Raw genomic sequence first — 19,139 nt, forward strand, 5'->3', positions numbered from 1 at the left:
TGGGCTTTCGATGAAGCACTTTATAACTGAGTTGCCCCTTATGATGTTATAGCACACTGATCTCCAAAGTGTACTGCATAATCTTCACAGAAAAATACTGTCAATAGTGATCTTTCCCTATTGGTTGACAACTGTATATTGGTTTAAAAAGTGTTAATATGATATTTGGTGTGTCGGTTCATACATTTCATTGAGTTTATTGGGAATCATTTTCTGCTGCACTCAAGTCTCTTATGATTTTGCTTCTGAGCTCAGCTCAGAAGAGGTGTGTCATCTACAAGTGCTTCACTAGCACAAACTTATGTATATTCTCTTGTATGCACATTTCAACTCCTGTTTTAAACATCCAAATGTGAAACATGGTGTTTTGTTAGATAGCATTTATTTAATAGATTCTAAACTGTAATATCCTGGAACCAACTGAAAATTATGTCAAAATGTATTAAAATCAATACAAGGCTAGATCTAACCTCCAGGCCTATTTTCCCAGCTTTTCTACTACAGACTTCAGATATCACATTTCTTTTTGTAAAAACAAAGGAACATGTATTTTTGGTGCACAATGATGCAGTTGTAAAAGTAGAAGCATTAGGACCCCTGGTGTATTGTAGAGGGATATGAATCCATGATATGTGTTTTTAATTGTAATTATAAATAGGAGGTACTTCACTGTATGACACTGTATACCACTGTTTTTAATATTTTGAAGAGAATGCAGGCAAAAACTGTAACCTTTAGGCCCAACATGGACCTTTCAGAGTTTATTTAGGTTATTTTGATATATTAACTTTTAACTATATTTTTTTCTGTCTTTTAAAGTACACCCAGCTTTTCATTGTGGTCTTATCTGCTCAACATTGTCTTTGCTACTGTTATAAAACTAATCATTTGACTTACAATGATGTGCAGATTATATTGCCACCAATGTTCCAAAGAGATATAATTTTTACATTAATATTTATAGAAAATGTCAATAAATAATGAGATATGCAGCAGGTTTGGTTAAAATAAATAGACTCATTTAATTCCCATGTTTTGTCATTATATTTTAAAAGTTGTTTCTGGTACACTGCTTTATGGCCACATTGGTAAGGTAATAAGCTGGTAAGATAATTTTTTACTTTTCACTCCCAGTGATCCTGGGGCCCTCCCAGGTTGCCATATCTCAGGAACTACTACTGCATGCACTGAGCTGCTGAGTCATGTGAAGTAGGAGGTAACTCTTATCTCCAGGCAACCAGGAGGACATTTGCAGGCAGTTGGTCTTTTTGCAAGAATGGACGCATGGATAATGTTGGCTTACTGCTACAGGACTACCTGCATTTTGATCCCATGTGAATTCATTGGATATGCTCTGTCTTTTACTATTGTAAATGGCATATTTAGTTGTGTTAGAAGTCAGTAACACTACAGTATGGTATGGTGTAGTTTAGCCTGGCTCCAGAGGCCAGGCAGAGGGAAAACTAATGGGGAGAATGAGTCAGCAAACTGTGCTTTGGCTCCAATTAAGACTTGCAGAACTGAACATGGGGCTCCCAAACCAAAGAGATACCAGCAAATCCAAGTGAGTCAGCAACCCCCCCCCCCCCACCACCAAAAAACAAACAAACAAAAAAAGCTTGAGACATCAGGGACATGGGAATATACTGAGACATGATAAACTCTTTTAGATCATACAGTATATATTCTGCTCTGGTATTTGATAGATTGATAGAATTATGGTGGTGACCCAATCTTTTCCCCAGTTTTTTTTTTAGGAAGGATTCCAATGCCAGACCAGTCATCATTAATTTAATCTTCATTTAATGTTCATTTCAGGTACCAACACCATATCCACATGCAGGATATTTTGTAATGTGCCTTTACTGTGACTTAGGTCCCAGGTAGTTATAGTTACGCTGATCTAAATCACACATCTTAGAGGACAATATTCTACAGCAGTGAATGTTTTGTTTTTCATTAGGTGTTTATTATACAGCATGATGTAATGTTTCAGATATAGACAGACGCTCACAGATAGAATGAGGTGTGGTTTAATTAGTAAGGTACAATCCAACATGGTAGTCAAAATACAGGCAAGGGTCAGAACCAGAATCACAAACAGGGTATAAACAGTCCTAGGTCGATATCCAGAAAGACAATATAATAAGGCAGACAAATTCTAATGGGGCAGGCAAAAACAGAGCTGAGTAATTGGACAAAGATCAGAAATACCAAAAGGCAAATGGAAATACTGCTCTATCTGCACCGACTGTTCAAGTGGCAATACTTTGCAGAGTGTGTCTGGTAATTACAGGTATAAATAGGTTGTGTAAATGAATAGCAGATGATATGAATAGTCTGGTGATGATGAATGTGTGTATGGTTTGTGATTGGCTGGATGTTCTTTGTCATCGGAATGCTGGGAGTCATGATGATCGAAGGAAAACGGGTGGCGTGACACATGAATACATAAAAACAAAAATAAAAGACATTAACAAGATCTAACATTTAAATGAATAATATATTTAGTTTAGGAGAAAAGTATTGTTGTAATTGTAAATAGAGCATAAAATACAAGCCCTATTTTCACTACTCATGACAACAATAAGAACAATAATTTGTACTTTTTGTTGTCATGGTTTTTTAAATTTTTTTTACATCATAGGGTTTTGTGGAGAAAATGTTACATAAAGGTGAAAATGCCTCTGTGGTATGTTGGTATGTTTCACCTGTGCCTACAACAAATCAATCATACTCTTCATAGATCACTGCAGTGAAATGTGCAAAGCAGCACAATCTGGTGTTAAGTAATAAGGCCCTGTATCAAGCACTCTATACCTAATCACTGTGACTGACGTGACTTATCCCTGGAATGTGGCTGATGAGGAACTGCTTTGCTGCAGCTGTCAGAAGATGCACCCTTTAGCAAAGCCTAAACCCTGGGCCACTGCAGACCACTTTAGTCACAATTTCACAGTATAATGTAAAATGGCTTGTGTAGCTATGCTCTACCTGCTTACCACACCATATTCAATGATTAATAAACCTAATAAACCAAAAGTTTGGGTTTAGGCTATATTACTGGGTGTAAACGTGGTATAATCAATTAAGATAACATGAAGAATTTAACAGATAGAGTTAAACCACCTCCTCACATTTACAGCAGAATAGTGTAGTAATTATAACATATTAGCTGAAATAAATTAGTATCAACTTGAATAAACTAAGAGACAAGAGCAGCCTATTGTTATTTAATGGATATTTAAACAGCCTCCTTTTTAGAAGCTTAAACAACATGTAGTCCATAATTGATTTAAATGCATAAATAGGTTTGAGGTGTGCAAGACTAGTAATTATGTTAATAGTCAAACTTATTTAAATTCTCACTCTGGAGCTGAGAAATTTCACTTCCTTCGGGAATGCATTATGCAGCAAGATGTCAGACTAAATTAAATTTTCCTGTGCACACTAAAGTGTCAATTTCCTTATGGTAATCATCTCTTGGAATGGATGTGTCACTGGAAGGAGTCAGGCATGCTTGACATTTACCCTCTTTATGGAGAAATGACGAGAAAAAAATCAAGAGGAGGGAAAGAAATGAATCTTTCGCCCGAGTGAGTCTGGAAAAGACCCTAAAGGACTGCTGGTGAATCAGCCATTATGTTTGTGACCCCAACATGAAAATTGGGCTAATAAGAGGACACAGACCCTGGAGCCAGAAGGAGGGAATATGCTTAGGATACTGGACAGGAAAACATGCATGCCTCCTATTGCTGTGGTATTGTTTTGGTTCATGGGATGTTTTACAATTACACTGAGAACCTGGTACAAAACTACACGGGTGCTCTAATTTAAGAAGTGAAGCTGTGAGAAATACAGTGATGCTTGTTTTTTAAAAATGGAATAAGAAAGCCAGTCAGCACTCACACAAGCTTCTGTTGAGGTAAAGACTTCTACGCAATGACAGAAACTTTAGTGTGATTTTGAAGAATTTTTTTTTTTTTTGTGGTATTGTTTAATACTAGTTTATCATGTCATAATTAATGTGTAGTGATTGGAGGTTTAGATGCAGTGTGCATTAAATCCTGGAAGGCTAACCATTTATTTATTGCATGTTAATTTGTATGTTAATAAATACAAAAAACTTGCAGCCTACTTTAATATATTTATGTGTGTTGGCATGTGTAGTGGCTAATCTGTTGTATCTCACCTTTTCAGTCTGTTCTTATTAGAACTTATAATGCTTAGATGTAGAGAGCCCAGAGAAAGCTACTTGTATCTTATGAAAGAAAAAGCACTTTGGGGGCCCTCCAAAAGTCAAAACGTCCATGGGCCCAGTGATGGACGTTAGTTATCTTCAAACCACATCTCCATCTCTGGACATGCTGTGGAATGGTCCATTCCCCCCACGGCTTTGCCGACCAACTAACAGACAGGAACTGTGAGCTAAGTGTGCTGGTAGGGTGCACTGACCTCATCAATGCCACCTGACACATACTGAAAATTGTAGAACTGTCATTCCTCAGGCCTTTGTTCAACACAACTTGCCTGAAATTTTCACCACCTGGATTATCAGTTTTTGCTTTAGTGCCTCAGGATTACATGTTAATGAACAAAAGTTGCAATTTGTTATGATCTGTTCTAGTAAAAACCTTAGGACTAATACAATTCTGAATTAAATAATGTGTAAAGCATTTCCTATTGATGCGTTCACTGAAAAATAAAAGTGAACTGTGCTAAAAGGGGATCATCTTTCAGACTAAAATATGTTTGCCTGTACTATCTGAGCTAAATCCTGAGTTGTAAGTAAAGCACAGAAATGAAGGTTAAAGGGGAAACAGGAAACCAGCACGTTCCTATTTCCTGTCAACAGGTGAAGCTATACTGCCATTTTCTTTTCTTCTCCAAACCACATTTCTTGGGGTGGAGAAGTAGAGCACTTCATAATCTTCTTGAGACACAGCAGTGTTCTTTTTATGCTTCCTAATGTTGCATACATTCCTGAGATGAAATTTCACCCTACTCGTTTAATGTGAAACTTAATCAAGATCCTTTTAAGACCCCGACCACCATCTTTCCATTAAGACAGTCAAAATATATAAAAAGATCTAAGAAAAAACTATGTAGAAATGACAATTTAGTGCACACACAGACACAGAAAAACACTCACCACAGACATATGCAAAGTGTAATACAATGACATATCCTCAAAATTCACAGAACCTCTTGATCTGAATCAAGGGAAATTATGGTAATGAGGCATTTCATTATTCTGAACTCACAGAAAATCAGTCATTGCTATCACATTATTATATATCTATTCACAAGTACAGATTGGATTTCTTGAAAAGGGACGACCATCTTTTTCCACTTTTTTAACCACTTTGTTCCTGTGTTTAATGCTTAATGCCTTTTTGTCCCAGAGTTAGACAAGAACAACAAAGTTTAGTAATGAAGATAAGGATTGCCTGGTGGGACAGTGGTGACCATTCTGGACAGAGGAGCCTTGTGACCATAGGATGTGGGAGTTGAACTGCTCCTACAAATTACAAAAATCAGTCACAGTTAGGCATGTACAATACTAGAACTGAAAGTCTTTGACTAAATGTTATAATCAGTTGTACAGCTAGTTGTACAACCAACCATTAAACCATCTCAGATTCTCTAAACAATAAAGGTTGTATTTGAAACTAAAGGAGTAGTGTTTTCCCAAGATAAATTAGTCTTATTACAATGAGTTATTAAAAAGCTTCTAGATAAAAAACAAAAGACTTGTTATAAAAAAGAGTGGCAAGTTATAGGAGAGGAAGTTCTTAAGGTGCTGGCTGGTCCTCTTTTCTGCTTCAAGGAAAAGCTGGGAGGCCTGCTTTATCAGCAGAGGAAACAGATTTCAGAGGGCCAGTAGCTCCAGGAAAATGGATCTGGGTCGAGCAAAAACCACGATTACCACCAGCAGCTAGAGCAGTTCAGCTCTGGATAGGACCATCTGGAGAAGGCTGCTCCAAAAGCCGGTAAACCAGCTCTTCTGAGACCCGGCTAGGAAACACGTTTTCAAAAAAAAACCACCCAGTCCCTGGGCGAGGCGTTTGGTTTTCCTCCAGCGCCTCTTTCAGACACCTCCTCCTTCTACTCCTTCTTCCTCTCTGCTCAAGCTGCACATGACACATTCCTAGTCATTCTGAAAGATGAGGACGGTTTACTGCTCTCTCTGAGAGTGAGAGGCGAGAGACTGATAATGCGCTGGCTGGCCCCTCGTCTGAGGCATCCTACACCATTAGCTTAAACTTTTATAGAATAACTTTTTTACACCCACTGCTTTCTATAATACTTTATAGCAATGGACAAAAAAAGACCCAAAATGTAAATTTAGACTTTTTTTCCTTTACTTTTTACAGTTCCTCATTTTAATGATTTACAAGCACCTTTCCCCTGTCTTCATTTCTGTATCCCACACATGCTTTGTGGATTAATGACCTTTTTAACCCCTGTGTATAAATCATGTTTGGGTGCTTTAAATCTACTGAGTGACATCTCAGACACTCATTTGGGAGAAGCAAGCTACAGGCTGCAAAGTGTTAAAGAGATGTAAATCTAGGCCAGGCCCAGAGGTTCTACCAAGCCAAGGAACATAAGGGAGTTACACACAGGCATACAACACAGTGTATACATTGGCAGACCTGTTATTGTTTATAATGCTATATTTCTCTGGATAAACAAACAAACATTTAAAAATTGGCTTTTTGATGTAGGCTATGTAGCAAAGAGAAAGAGCCAGCAAGTGTGTGAGTATGTGTATGTGTGTGTTTGTGTGTTTAAGGCAGATAAAACAGAGGCAGAAAAAGAAAGATGCACAGAGAACAATGAGCAATGATTAAGATCCTGTGATTTAGTATTCATGTGATAAAGAATGTCTTGACAGATAAACTCATTTTCTCTTGTTTTACTCTAAACTACAGCTTAACTCTTTTTCTGACTGTAACTGTGTCTGAGGCAGGATAAATTACATTCAAAAGCAAACTTCAGCAAAGGCTTGTGGCAGAACCTGTATGACATTCCTAACTAATTTAGAGAAGTGTTCTGAAGATACTGCAGTGCTGCCACCTGCTGAGCTAAAGTAGTCTACACACAAAACATAGCTAAAGAGTGGGCACTGCTGTGAGGATGGGAATACTGAATTGGCACAGATGGGATCAATGAACATGTCAAAGAAATCATATGAAGCTGGACTTTTCAGCAATTAAGGAGTTAATTTAGCACTTACTTGTAAATATTTTAATATTTTTGTTTATATTAATACTAGCCTCAAGAACTTCAAACACAGAAAATGTATATATAGTCGACCTTTAACGTACTACAGTACCCAAGATGTAAAGTCTGATCAACAGATAATAAATGTAGAGATTCTAAGCTTTCAAATGCTATCTTAAATGTTTATATGTAATGACATATTTTACAGATATACTGTTTGATCAAACGAAAATGAAAGAAAAACCTCCAAGAGAACCCAAGGCACCATACACATAACTTGTAGAAGTGAGGAGTAACTATACAACACACAGTAAATTGTGTTGTATATGTGGGCCTTACCTTGCAGTGTGAAGAGTGGACAATGGAGAGGGCAGGCTAATGGCTGTGTGAGGTCTGTCATGCACAGCTCTACCTGTGTAACCAGGGATGGTAGGGCGGCTTTGGAAGAAACACGTCACAACATCAATGCAAGTCTCTTACCGTTTGTTTACGCTGAGGTGTTTCTGTAGCATTCACATCAACATGATGTTGTCAGTGCAGCTTGATATTTGTACATGCACATTACACCATGGCTACAAATAGTACAAATGCAGACTTGTTACCTACTGGGCTGTGGGTGTGTAAGAGGGCAAAGTGGTGCGCAGACATGTCAGCGGCCTGAAGTCTTGCTCTGGCCTGTCCACACTGTCCATGTTCTCAGAGCCCACCACACCACTGTACAGAACAGAAAGACAAAAATATAAAAATATTTTTTTACAAATTTATAAACCTAAGCCACAGAATGGAAAGTCATTTTCCAGGTTGTTTTATGAAATTCTATAGACTACACTTGTACCCCTGTGAGTGCTTACCAATATAATGGAATTTGGTCCAATTTTGCCCATGGGCTGGTGCTGTTAAATAAAGGGAAAAAAAAAGAAAAAACATCATAAAGATAAAGTCAAATAGGCTTAATGGCATCCTAGATTCAGATTGTGCTTGTAAGTCCATGCAGATCCTTACTAAGTGGAACTGTCCTATTTGAACATTACATCTGCGCTATCATAATTAAGCTCAAAATAATGGAACAGAACCTCACATATAATATTACAGTGAATAATCTTGAGCTTATCACAGTGCAAAAAAACATTGCTGCCTGTAAGATCTGTTTGTTTTACAGGCTCTTTGTAGAAGAGGTTTGGAAGCAGTAAGGGAGCCCCCAAGCCCACCCCACCTTCCCCTGCCAACCAGGATTTGAGTTGGGCAAAGAACAACTACTATACTCTTATAACAAGCCAAAATCACATAGCATAAAACATTCAGTGCTACATCCACCCAGATAATACCAATTTGGCTTCCCCAGTCTTCTGTTCACTGTCAACACCTATACACCAATGGTCTATTATACAACAGTTTATAAATAATGCCTTGTTTTAGTCTATTCTTTGTAAAACATTTCCAATATCTTTATTAAGCATTACTGGGCCTTTTAAACATGTGTGATTTTTCTGGCCTGCATCAACCTGTTTCTTAATTTGTGATTTACTGATATCGTGGAATGTGTTTTTGATCTGGTTGCTTTTCCTGTTAGTATTTTTACTCTGCATGTTTTCACTGGAATATTGCATATTTTTGAATTGTGGACTTTCGCTTCTGAGTTTATATAGTCACACCAATCATTCCGGTCTCCATAAATGTCTCTATAAACATGCTTTCAGGCATTTGCTTCTGGCTGTAGATTTTACACCTATTGGTTAATGCCTCAGAGATGAGAGGCAATAATATTTGGAATGGGGCATGGGGCATGGGGCATGGGGCATGGGGCACAGATTCACTGATGAAAACAGGAGCGGTTTTGAACTAGAGTTTATGGGAGCCTTTCAAGACAACTTTAAAATATACAGGACACATATACCTAAGTTCTGTCAATAATATCATGTTGGCATCAAGTGAATTAGCAGAGAAAACTTCTGTTATTACTGGAGGCCAGAGAGTTCAGTTTAGTACAAAAGGTTGTGCAGCAAGTTTCCCTTTTTAAAGCTGGAGCCTTTTACCCAAACTGCACCAGTGGCACTCTCCTTTCCACTCTCCATTTAAAGTCTGTGCCTACAGATGCTGATAATACAGCAACCCAAATCTAAAGCACACCATTTATAAGAGGATTTAAAAAAAGATGCAAATCACTTACAAACTAATAGGTTTCTTCATATTATATGTGGCACGAACTTGATGTCTATTCCATTGAGGTCCTATAGCCTTTAGGGGAAATAATGAACTTTTAAACACGAAGCAAGCAGTACAGACCCTAGACTTATATGACACACCTAAATCCATACATGTGCAGTACAATGGACTAACCTGCCAAAGTTCTGGCCTAGCATGGTATCTCTTCAAAGAAAAGTGCTGATTTAGAGGGTCAGCCATTTTCTTGAGAGTGGTTGGTGGAGGTTCAATACGAGGGGGTAATTTGGAGTCCCAGTCTATGTCTTCATAACCTCTGGAAAGACCATAGCCTCATTGAAAATGTACCATGATGTTGAAAATGTGCCTTATAAAATGATAATAGCTTCAGTGCAAAAGTTAAGTGAGTGACTGCTCTCATACAAAAATCAGGTTACTGCTTCACCACCAATTACCAAATCAATGGCTGCAGTATCGACTGTACGTATTAATTATAGAAGGAAACACTAATGTCGAATGTATCCTACATGTTTCAATTCCAGAACGAAATAAGGCAGTTGAAATAGACACAGTGATTTTCTGCTACACAGTATGACTTAAAACAGACAGCAGTTTCTCTTATAACATATCAGACGCCTGATTTGCCTAACCTTTGAGCTGCTGACGTATAGATATAGCGGTGAGCTGCCCTGTTCATCCAGTCAGCAAGAACCGAGGGACGCGTACTCTACATTGGTAAAGCATGATGGGAATAGCAAAAGATAAGGTCAAACATACGTAAACTGGGCAGTCACTGGATAACTCATATGATGAATCTTAGATTACTGTTCTTTTATTTAGCCTATCTAGGGCCAAGAACTCACAAATTTAAGACAGCCTTAATTTTTAAGGTAAAACAACAATCGTTTTTACAGTCAACAGGCGTTTCAGTATACATCAGAATTAGTTTAGCATTTTAGCACGTCTTTCTTCTACCCTATAGAGTGTTTTGGCAGTCCACGGGATTTTTGTAGAATCTGGTTCAAGGTCGTCTCTGCTTGTCCGGCCTAGGGATATGAATATAAAAGGCGTAAAGCTTAACGACTCTATAGGTTTACTTACCTAAATATTACGATACAATGATATATTTTGCCTATACAAAGGCAAAGTAGCGGATGTATCCTAAGGAAGAATCAATTTACCTTGAAAGCTCGCTTGCATTGCTAACTCTAACTTATTTCTAGAGTTCCAGCACTTGTCATTAGAAGCGTCGCATATCACAGTTGAAGGTCTGATTGAAGGAGTCTGAGGTGTTTCTCTCGCGTCAGCAGGGACCCACAGATCAGACGGAACATAAACTCTATCAATAAATCTGCTCCTATCCTGCATTCCCAAATCAACCTCTGCCCCGGCTCTTAGCTGACCGGAGCACGGTTCAATCAACGGCACGTCGTCTCGCGGCGGTGCCAGGAGGGAGCTATAGGCAGGTGGATGGGCCAGCGGGTTGAACTTGGGTAAGGCAAGCTCGTCGTTTTCAGTCCAAATGTCTGCAAAACCACTGGCTCTTTCCGACGCCACTCTGAAAGCGGTCTAGGTTAGGGCGATTGTATTTTCAGAATCCTTTAGCATGTTCTAGTAGAGACAACGATATAATGTACGTTATTGGCGACATGGGTTTATTTTCGGTGACATTCGTTGCCTAGAGACTCATTTGTTTGCCTTTACTGATGGCATGGGGTCAGATTACTGACGGATAACCTAGGCTTTAATAGCTCGAAAGTAAGTAATTTAAGTAAAGCTTTTAGACGAACTGTTCAATTCTGCCCAGCAAGCGTGGGTAGTAAGCTCTTACAGTAAAATCTTCATTTTAGACAACGCTGTTTAAAAAGCACTTGGCAACCGTCAATTGCATATATTACTCACTAGGTGGGGATCGCGTGCCAAGAATAGGCCTACGCAGAGGAGCTGCCACTGAAGATAAAATTATAAAGTAGCCTAAGTTTACCCAAATTTCGAGACAGGTTGGGGAAAAAAATGGAAAAGGCTACGTTTAGACCAAGTTTCTGATCAGGTACAAATGAAGTTCCACGTATAATCTTTCCGATGTTCTCTTTATTTTCATGCTTATGGTTATTATTTAAAATCCGGCCATTAACGCCTTGTATAAGCACACAATTACGGAAAACATTAGGGATGTGCTCCAAAACTTCACTAAGGCCTACAGCACAAAAATCTGATAAAGTGATTATAAGTCTGTGACAGCATCTACGTTTTAAGTCCTACCAAAAAGGACTTAAAGTCTGTAAAGAGATGTATTTGAGCATTTTGTAAAAACAGTACTGTTCCACTTTTTATTACTAAATACTCTTTGTTTTATTATAATCTATAACAAAAAGTGGATTCTTCACTAAAGCCAAACCCTCTCATACAATCTGTGTTAATAGCAAAAACTTTATATAATAAAATTCACTGGAAATGTATAAACTAATTCTGGAAAAAGTTATGGTGTTATTATTAGTAGTTTGGTAGTATTAATACTTAGTAGTAGTGTAAAATCCTTTTTTTAATTTTTAAAATTGCTCCTTATAGGCCTACATCTGGGCATAGAGTGACAGCTATGATGGCTGATGTTAAACTCAGGAATGCCTTTACATAAAAATCCTCGTATTTGTCTGCAGGAGAATGTGGGTTCTAAAAAATAACCCAATTAATGTTATTTAACAGAGGAATGGGGCATGTCCAATACCCACTCAAGTTAATTAAGTTGAAAGTCTGCTGTGCCATTTCAACAGAGTGGAAAAAAAGCAAAAACAATACCTCAGCTCTCATGTCTGTGGGGTTCACATTCAGGATTGCACTTGAATAATTTATACACTTTTTTACAGGCCTGATACTGCCTTTGCACAGTGTTTAAAGACAGACACAGTGGAACAAACTGACCCTGAGTTACTACATAAAACAAACCCATGGCCATGCCTCAATTTAAATAAAACATTAACATCCTCATAGACTGATATCCTTAGAATAGCCACATGCATTTAAGTATAGCATTTAGAGAACATATAGTAAAGAACATTCTAAATGTAACATTTAATTTAAGTGTTAAATATCATGACTTTCAGAAACTACCAAAATTCAAATTTCAGAAACTACCCATTTATATATATATATATATATATATATATATATATATATATATATATATATATATATATATATATATATATATATATATATATAAATTGGGTGGCAGTAGTTTCTGAAAGTCATGATATTTATATATCATGTGTGTATATATACACACACACACACACACACACACACACACACACACACACCACTGCATGACTGACTGTTTGGGGAAATGTAATTAAGAATTAATTGATACTACCATTGTACAATAGTATATCAAACTGTCCTTGTTATGTGTGCTTTTGAAGGTTTTTGAGTACACAGCTGGTTGGGGGTGGGGTGGGTGTGACTGAGAACACATTCCATTTACACACACACATTCTAAGATTGGTGCAGTCTCTTGTTTTGCTAACTTTTGAACTTTCTAATAATGGCTAGTAAACAAATCCCCAGAAAACTCCCTATTAACATTTACATACCTTAGATAATAATGATAATGTTAATAATGTTCATAATGATGTCTTCATATATATTTCATTTTTGGTTGTTCATTTTAAACGTCTATTAATATTGTAATTACTGGTGATCATATGGTTTTGTACAAAGTGTTTTTAATTATTTTGGCATCTGACATTTGCTTTGCTGTTGTAATGTGACTCTTTGGCCTGTCATATTGAAAGAATGGGGTGAGAGGGACCCTGGAACAACTACCTGTCACAGTAAATGGTTTGTTCAGGGAATGCAGCAGTGCTCAAAACAATCCAGGGTCAACCTCCAACCAGTCAGTGGCCCAATCCATTGAACTATCCTCCATACAATTTACAAACCTTTTAAAACTTCAGAACAGATTCTTAATTTTTTTGCACACATAACACCCATGCTAAAACAATGTAAAAGGAATATTCTGAGAACTCAGTAGTAGTGTGCTTTTGACCACAATCACAGTGTTTTTAGGATTCTTTATACTACATCAATAAAGATAAGAAATCTTTTCATTCACAGAGGACCCTTTATGAAGAATATGCATTCTTTTTCTTTTTCACTTTTTTGGCATTTTGCATTCTATATTCTACATAACAGAATATAGAATGCAAAATGCCAAAAAAGTGAAAAAGAAAAAGATAATGAAATCTGATAATGTAACTGATAATGTAACACAGAACAAATGATAGGCACACGCAAGAAGAGTGAGGTTTATTATGGGCAAGTCAGGGTCCAGGGTCCAGGGTCAATGAGCCAACATGAAGAGATCCTGGCTACATGATAACAGAAAGGAAAACATAAAAACCAAAAATATAAACAGACTGGCAGAGATAAAAACTTGAACCATAGAATGCTAGGACAAACAGCGACCAGCCAAAGCACTAAGGAAAACACAGTATAAATAACACAGGGTAATAACAAGCAAACAAGGAACAGGTGAAGCTAATGATGGGAGGAAAAAACCAAACAATTGGCGGAACAAATTGATCCAGGAAGCAAAGAAAAACAAAGACATAAGACAGTTACCTTGGAGCTGGGACACTAGGAGTGGCTAATCGTGACAGATTTAAAGGCTTATTTGATCACCCCACTGTTTATGTTCAGTGAGAAGCTGAGGTGCAAATCTATTGGACTATGCATGATTACAAAGGATGGGCAAGACCAATTTTAATATTCTTTAACTTATTCTATTTACCTATTCTATTCTTTAACCTTTTTTAATACATATGTTTTTAGCAAATAATGGAACTATTCCTGACCAAATTAGTGTAAATGTCATGTTTGCACTATCATGAAATATAAACCATTTGTGCATATGGGTCAAATGTACTCAGTACTGTTCTTACCTCTGTTGTTTGATATTTTCCCAATGTACTTCTGCAATACAATTTCCATCCAACCTCTCATTCCAATTCTTACTTCATCTGGAATGAATCTGCTCTCTCTCTCTCTCTCTCTCTCTCTCTCTCTCTCTCTCTCTCTCTCTCTCTCATACTCTCTTTTTGTACTACAAGTTCGTTCAGTGGGTGAACTCTTTATTAATTAAGTTAATAAAGGATATAAGGATATTTTTAGTGTAAGAAATTATTTGCTATAATGTTGCTAAAATCCTTTGGTTATTATTAGCCCATTGCCCATTCCTTCTTCCCTGTACAGTGTCTCAGATTATTTAAATAGCACTACATCCATCCACTGGTGACTAGCAGCAGAGCCGCTAATCTGAGCAGCCAATCTGAGCATTCTCATTCATCTGGATAAAGGAATTCAGCTGGGAAAAATAATTATTTATTTTATTTCTGGAGTGGGTGGAGATTGATCCTGATTTTCCTCTTGGCCATGGATTATTTTCATTCTACCTATAATTTGCAGAATACTCTGAAATTGATTCTGAATTTAAATGACATTTAAGATCACAAAATGATGGGAGGTGGGGCTTTAAAGCTATTTAAAGGCTTTTCCCCTTTTTCTTCTGGTATTTTGTTTCCTTCCATTTCACCACAGACTGGTTACCCATACTTAAAATTGCAGAGGTCCATTGTGCTGACTGAGAGTCATTCTATTATGGACTTTAGATATGTGTTGTATCTGTAAAAATCACAATTATTATTGATTCAATTATTCAGTGACTGCTCAGTAGGTGTAGATGTGGATACACACCAACACAACAACATGTGCGTGCACACATACACACACACACACACATACATAAATGAATATCTAAGATCTAAACATATGAAATATCTAAGAATATAAGGTATCTAAGAAAAAATATAAAAAAAACTAATGAATAAGAGTCATTCTATCCATGGTTCTATCAAAGCTGTATCAACAACAATACATGTAATCTACAACAATATGTGTATCCTACATAGAATGACTCCTTCATTCGTTTTATACAGACTATTGGCTTTTTTTTTTGGTATAATGTTACAAGACACACATGACCATACTAGTGGTTTTGTATTTCTCAAAGGGAATTTATTACTTGCCTGGACTTGAATAGTAGGCAGGCTTGATACAGGAATGGAGTTAAACCAGTAAAACCATGCTGGTCTTTACTTTAACCCTGCAGGGGAAGCCTATTTTGGGAAATCAGGTGTAACCATTTCAGTTATTCAGTAAAGAAGGAATATAGGAATACAGGAAATACAATGCATCCCACTGGTGGTAGTGGGCAAATCACTACAGTTCCACTGAAAATAATACTGTTACACTATGTTGGCATAGCTGTTGAGAGTGCCACAGGTGCCACAGAACTATTCAGAAGGTTAGAAAACTTTTATCAAGGTTAGCACACTTAAACTGGGTGGAGGGCTGTTCAGTGCATAGGGCCAGTAGACTAGTTGGGGGGTTGGCCATGAGTAGTTTTGAGCACTCATGCTATCCTTGAACAAAGCACTAACTCTAACAACAAGTTGCTCTTGGGATGTGACCCCCTCACCCCACTGTTTTACTATGGTGGCTTACAGACACAAAGCAAAACATGACTACATTCTCTGTACTCTACACTTTACATTTTCTCTGTGCTCAAGACATACTGCTGTATGTAGCAAATATAACATTTGGGAAATTTTTCATTTGGTTAATAATGTTGGCTTGTGGCTAAATGTTAATGGGCTGTCACCTCTTATTTTGATTGTTTTACAAATTTGTTGAGGGTAATGTCTTACATCTGATAATGTGATGTTTTCACTTAATGTATTGTCTCTTAATGTTGTTGTATAGTCATCTTTGGATTGCTTTGCATTTATTATGCTGTGGGCCATACACTCTCACTGTGCATGGTTATAGAAAGGACACACACACAAGACACCCCTCAGCAATCTTGAGTCCATACACAGTGTATCTTACATGGCATCTGCTGCACTGCATCCTACGTTCGTGTCCTGAAAGTTTCTCAGAATTGTTGACTTAATGAAAAATGTTGCAAATGTTTAGTATTATTTATAACTCCATGCCCTTGGCTTTGGCCTTGCTAATGACTGTGCTTTGTGCTGGCTATGCATTACTGCTTCACTGCTATTGGCTCTTCTGCTCTCCAGTGCCCAGCTGGCTTCTGCATTTGCACACATTTAAAACCAAAATCCTCTCATGAAATCTCCACGGGCACCTGGGGCAGGCTTGTCCTGCCCGTCTTGCCTTGGGCAGCATTTGGTTACAGCTCTCTTGCCCTCTGTCCTTGCTTTTTTTTCTGTGCCTGTCACACTCAATTAGTCCAGTGACTTAATGAATCTGCAACCGTGTGTTTCATCAGGGACTTGTGAAGGGGAATGATATCTGTGAGCCGTCATCTCCCTGGACGTAGAAATATTTAGGCTAGGAGGGTGTACTGCTGCAAGCCCCACTTGTGGCTTTGCCCAATCATAGGCAAAGAAAGCAATTCTTAGAATAGACAGCTCAGATGACACCACTGTCAGTGCCGCTAACTGAAACACAGCATTTGAAGCAGCTCTTCGGGAGGAGCACGACCCCAGTACTTGTGAGGTGTCAGCACATAAAAATATAGATTGTATGATATTCAAAAACAAACTGTTTTAGAAAACCTGAAGTGGCAGACTGAAGACATACATATTAAAAGCCCCGTTAAAGAATAGAACTGTAGGCTGTTGTATTGGGGACCTCTGTGTAACCCCTCAAGCTGAATGACTTGAACCTGAGGAGAAGGTGCACAAAGCTAACGTGAGCCATCAGCCTTCTCACACATGAAAAGCTATCACTCATACACCATAGCATAATTTTAAAAAATAAATAAATCAGACAACATCCTTATTATTAATATGTTTAATACTATTTCAACAAATTAGAATCTAAATCTGTAGGTGTTGTTCATCATCATAATGGCTGTGCTACTTACTCAGTATAGCGTACAGTGTTGTGCAATGTTTTTGCACACTTGACCCAGTCGTTTACGCTGACATTGCTCTACTGTGTAGTTGATCTAGCTGAACTGTGCATATATGAACATGTGGCCAATTAAACTTCAGAGATAGTAAAATGGTCCACCTTACCCTATTAAATCTGTTCCCTGATTTAGGTTAAATGTTTTCTTTTACATTTAAATGAATTTAGATGGTTATGTAAGCCTATCAGCACATAGATTAACTGGTATTAATTCATGGGTCCCTCTATTAAAAGGCAAATTTCATATTATTAAAAGTCTTGGCATCAAATTAAGATTCTTTAGCATTTAATTATTAGAGGAAATAGTACTGAGGAAGGTGAATTGTGGTGTAGCTTGTCTTCATTAGAAAGATCACGCTCATTGCTGCTTGCAGAAGTATATATTTAGAGCTGTCATTGCCAGAGGTGACATTTGGCTGGCTATTCCCTCTTTTTCCCTCCCATGTCTTTCTATATGTTATAATACAGCCAACAATTTCAATTAAGGAGTAAGAGGCAGAATTAGGTAGGCAACACCAAGGGTAACCGACTTTTTCTGTTGCTTGGAGAAATGGGCATGTCCCTTGAGACCCCTGGGCTTCCATTATTAAACTGCCACACAATTGTTCAGCCAAGCTTCTTTCATTCCCCTCAACTGTTGGCTGAAATTACCTGGGAAGAGAAACTTAAAAGCAACAGACGGAGCCGCTCAAGCGAATGCCATTCTCTTAGCCCCTTAATTGCTGTCAGGTATCTGGGTGTTTCAGTGGTGCCTCATTTAAAACGTGTCAAACACAGGTCTCTTTCACTCCTGACATACATACGTTCCCCTGTGTCTCTTTCACCAACTCAAGTTAGAGGCCCAACAGTTGTCTATTCCAGCCACATATGTTTCTTGGCTATTTTATATAGGAGCAATACGGTAAAGATCTTAAGAAAGTAAGAACCACAAGAGCCTTGTTGCCAACTGCTTACAAATAAGGAACCACATGGGACTATTGCAGTCTCCCTTATTAGCAAGTAAGGGAAAGGGGAAAATCGTCTGGATGCACATAGTGAAGTAAATGCTGGATAGTAACACACCTTGGGGCAAGGAGAGAAGAGCAAGTTTCATGTTAACATGACCTCATGTTCAGACAGCTTGACATCTAGTTATGCAGACATCTGTATCAAAACAATGCTTTCTCCTAGCAGAACCTCTGCGAAGTACATTCTGTATTCAGGTCACAGCAATACGGAGAGGCAGGGAGGCCTCTCCCCAAGCACACACCACACACTGACTCTAGCGAGGAGGAGGATGTGCAGGATTAGACTTCCTGCTCAATCACTCTCCATCGGAGCCACACACCAATCAATAAAATACATGGAGAGATGCAACAGGTCAGTCCAACTTACAAAAACAGATCATCAATAGCTACCCGCTTCCCTGCTTCTGTCTGAAGTAGCTCAACGCCATGTTTTCCCCATTTTAATGACTCTATTCATTAGCTGGGAGGAGCAGAAGAAAGAAGTGAGGAGGTGGGGGAGGGGAGAGAGGGAGGGGGCCAAGACTGGCTCATGGCAGACAAAATCACACCTTCCAAATGCAGTCGTTCTCCCTCTGCCAAGCTCACAGCCAGAGTGGCGTCAATAACCAGTCAGCAAGTGAAGATTTGCAGCTGGCTTTAGTGGACCAGACAAAATGGGATACTGACAAGAATGAGCAATGACTGTTTCTGTTTAACACTATATCATGGTAATCTTAATGTCACAAAAACACTATCTGAAAAATAAGA

At 38.1% G+C, this 19,139-nt stretch overlaps 1 protein-coding gene across 1 annotated transcript; it reads right to left on the minus strand.

The window, feature by feature from the left end:
• Positions 1 to 1,132: 1,132 nt before the first annotated feature.
• spmip7 (sperm microtubule inner protein 7) lies at positions 1,133 to 11,060 on the minus strand. Its single transcript, XM_035531611.2, has 9 exons — positions 10,572 to 11,060; positions 10,366 to 10,436; positions 10,041 to 10,117; positions 9,568 to 9,706; positions 9,398 to 9,465; positions 8,082 to 8,123; positions 7,837 to 7,944; positions 7,570 to 7,668; positions 1,133 to 5,521 (listed from the first exon to the last, which is right to left on the minus strand). The coding sequence occupies exons 1-9, from the start codon at positions 10,756 to 10,758 to the stop codon at positions 5,428 to 5,430; spliced, it is 885 nt and encodes a 294-aa protein (XP_035387504.2). The 5' UTR covers positions 10,759 to 11,060; the 3' UTR covers positions 1,133 to 5,427.
• Between the last annotated feature and the right edge of the window lie 8,079 nt (positions 11,061 to 19,139).

Source organism: Electrophorus electricus, chromosome 12 (assembly GCF_041902795.1).
Source record: "Electrophorus electricus isolate QZ-2024a chromosome 12, ASM4190279v1, whole genome shotgun sequence".
In the NCBI taxonomy this organism is placed as follows: Eukaryota; Metazoa; Chordata; class Actinopteri; order Gymnotiformes; family Gymnotidae; genus Electrophorus; species Electrophorus electricus.

Excerpts from the sequence above, each read along its gene's own strand:
- spmip7 (XM_035531611.2), bottom strand. The coding sequence starts at position 10,758 with ATGCAGGATAGGAGCAGATTTATTGATAGAGTTTATGTTCCGTCTGAT. Across the intron at positions 9,466-9,567 it reads CTAGGCCAGAACTTTGGCAG|GCTATAGGACCTCAATGGAA; the intron begins GTTAGTCCATTG and ends TTTCCCCTAAAG. Across the intron at positions 7,669-7,836 it reads TCTTACACACCCACAGCCCA|CCGCCCTACCATCCCTGGTT; the intron begins GTAGGTAACAAG and ends TTTCTTCCAAAG.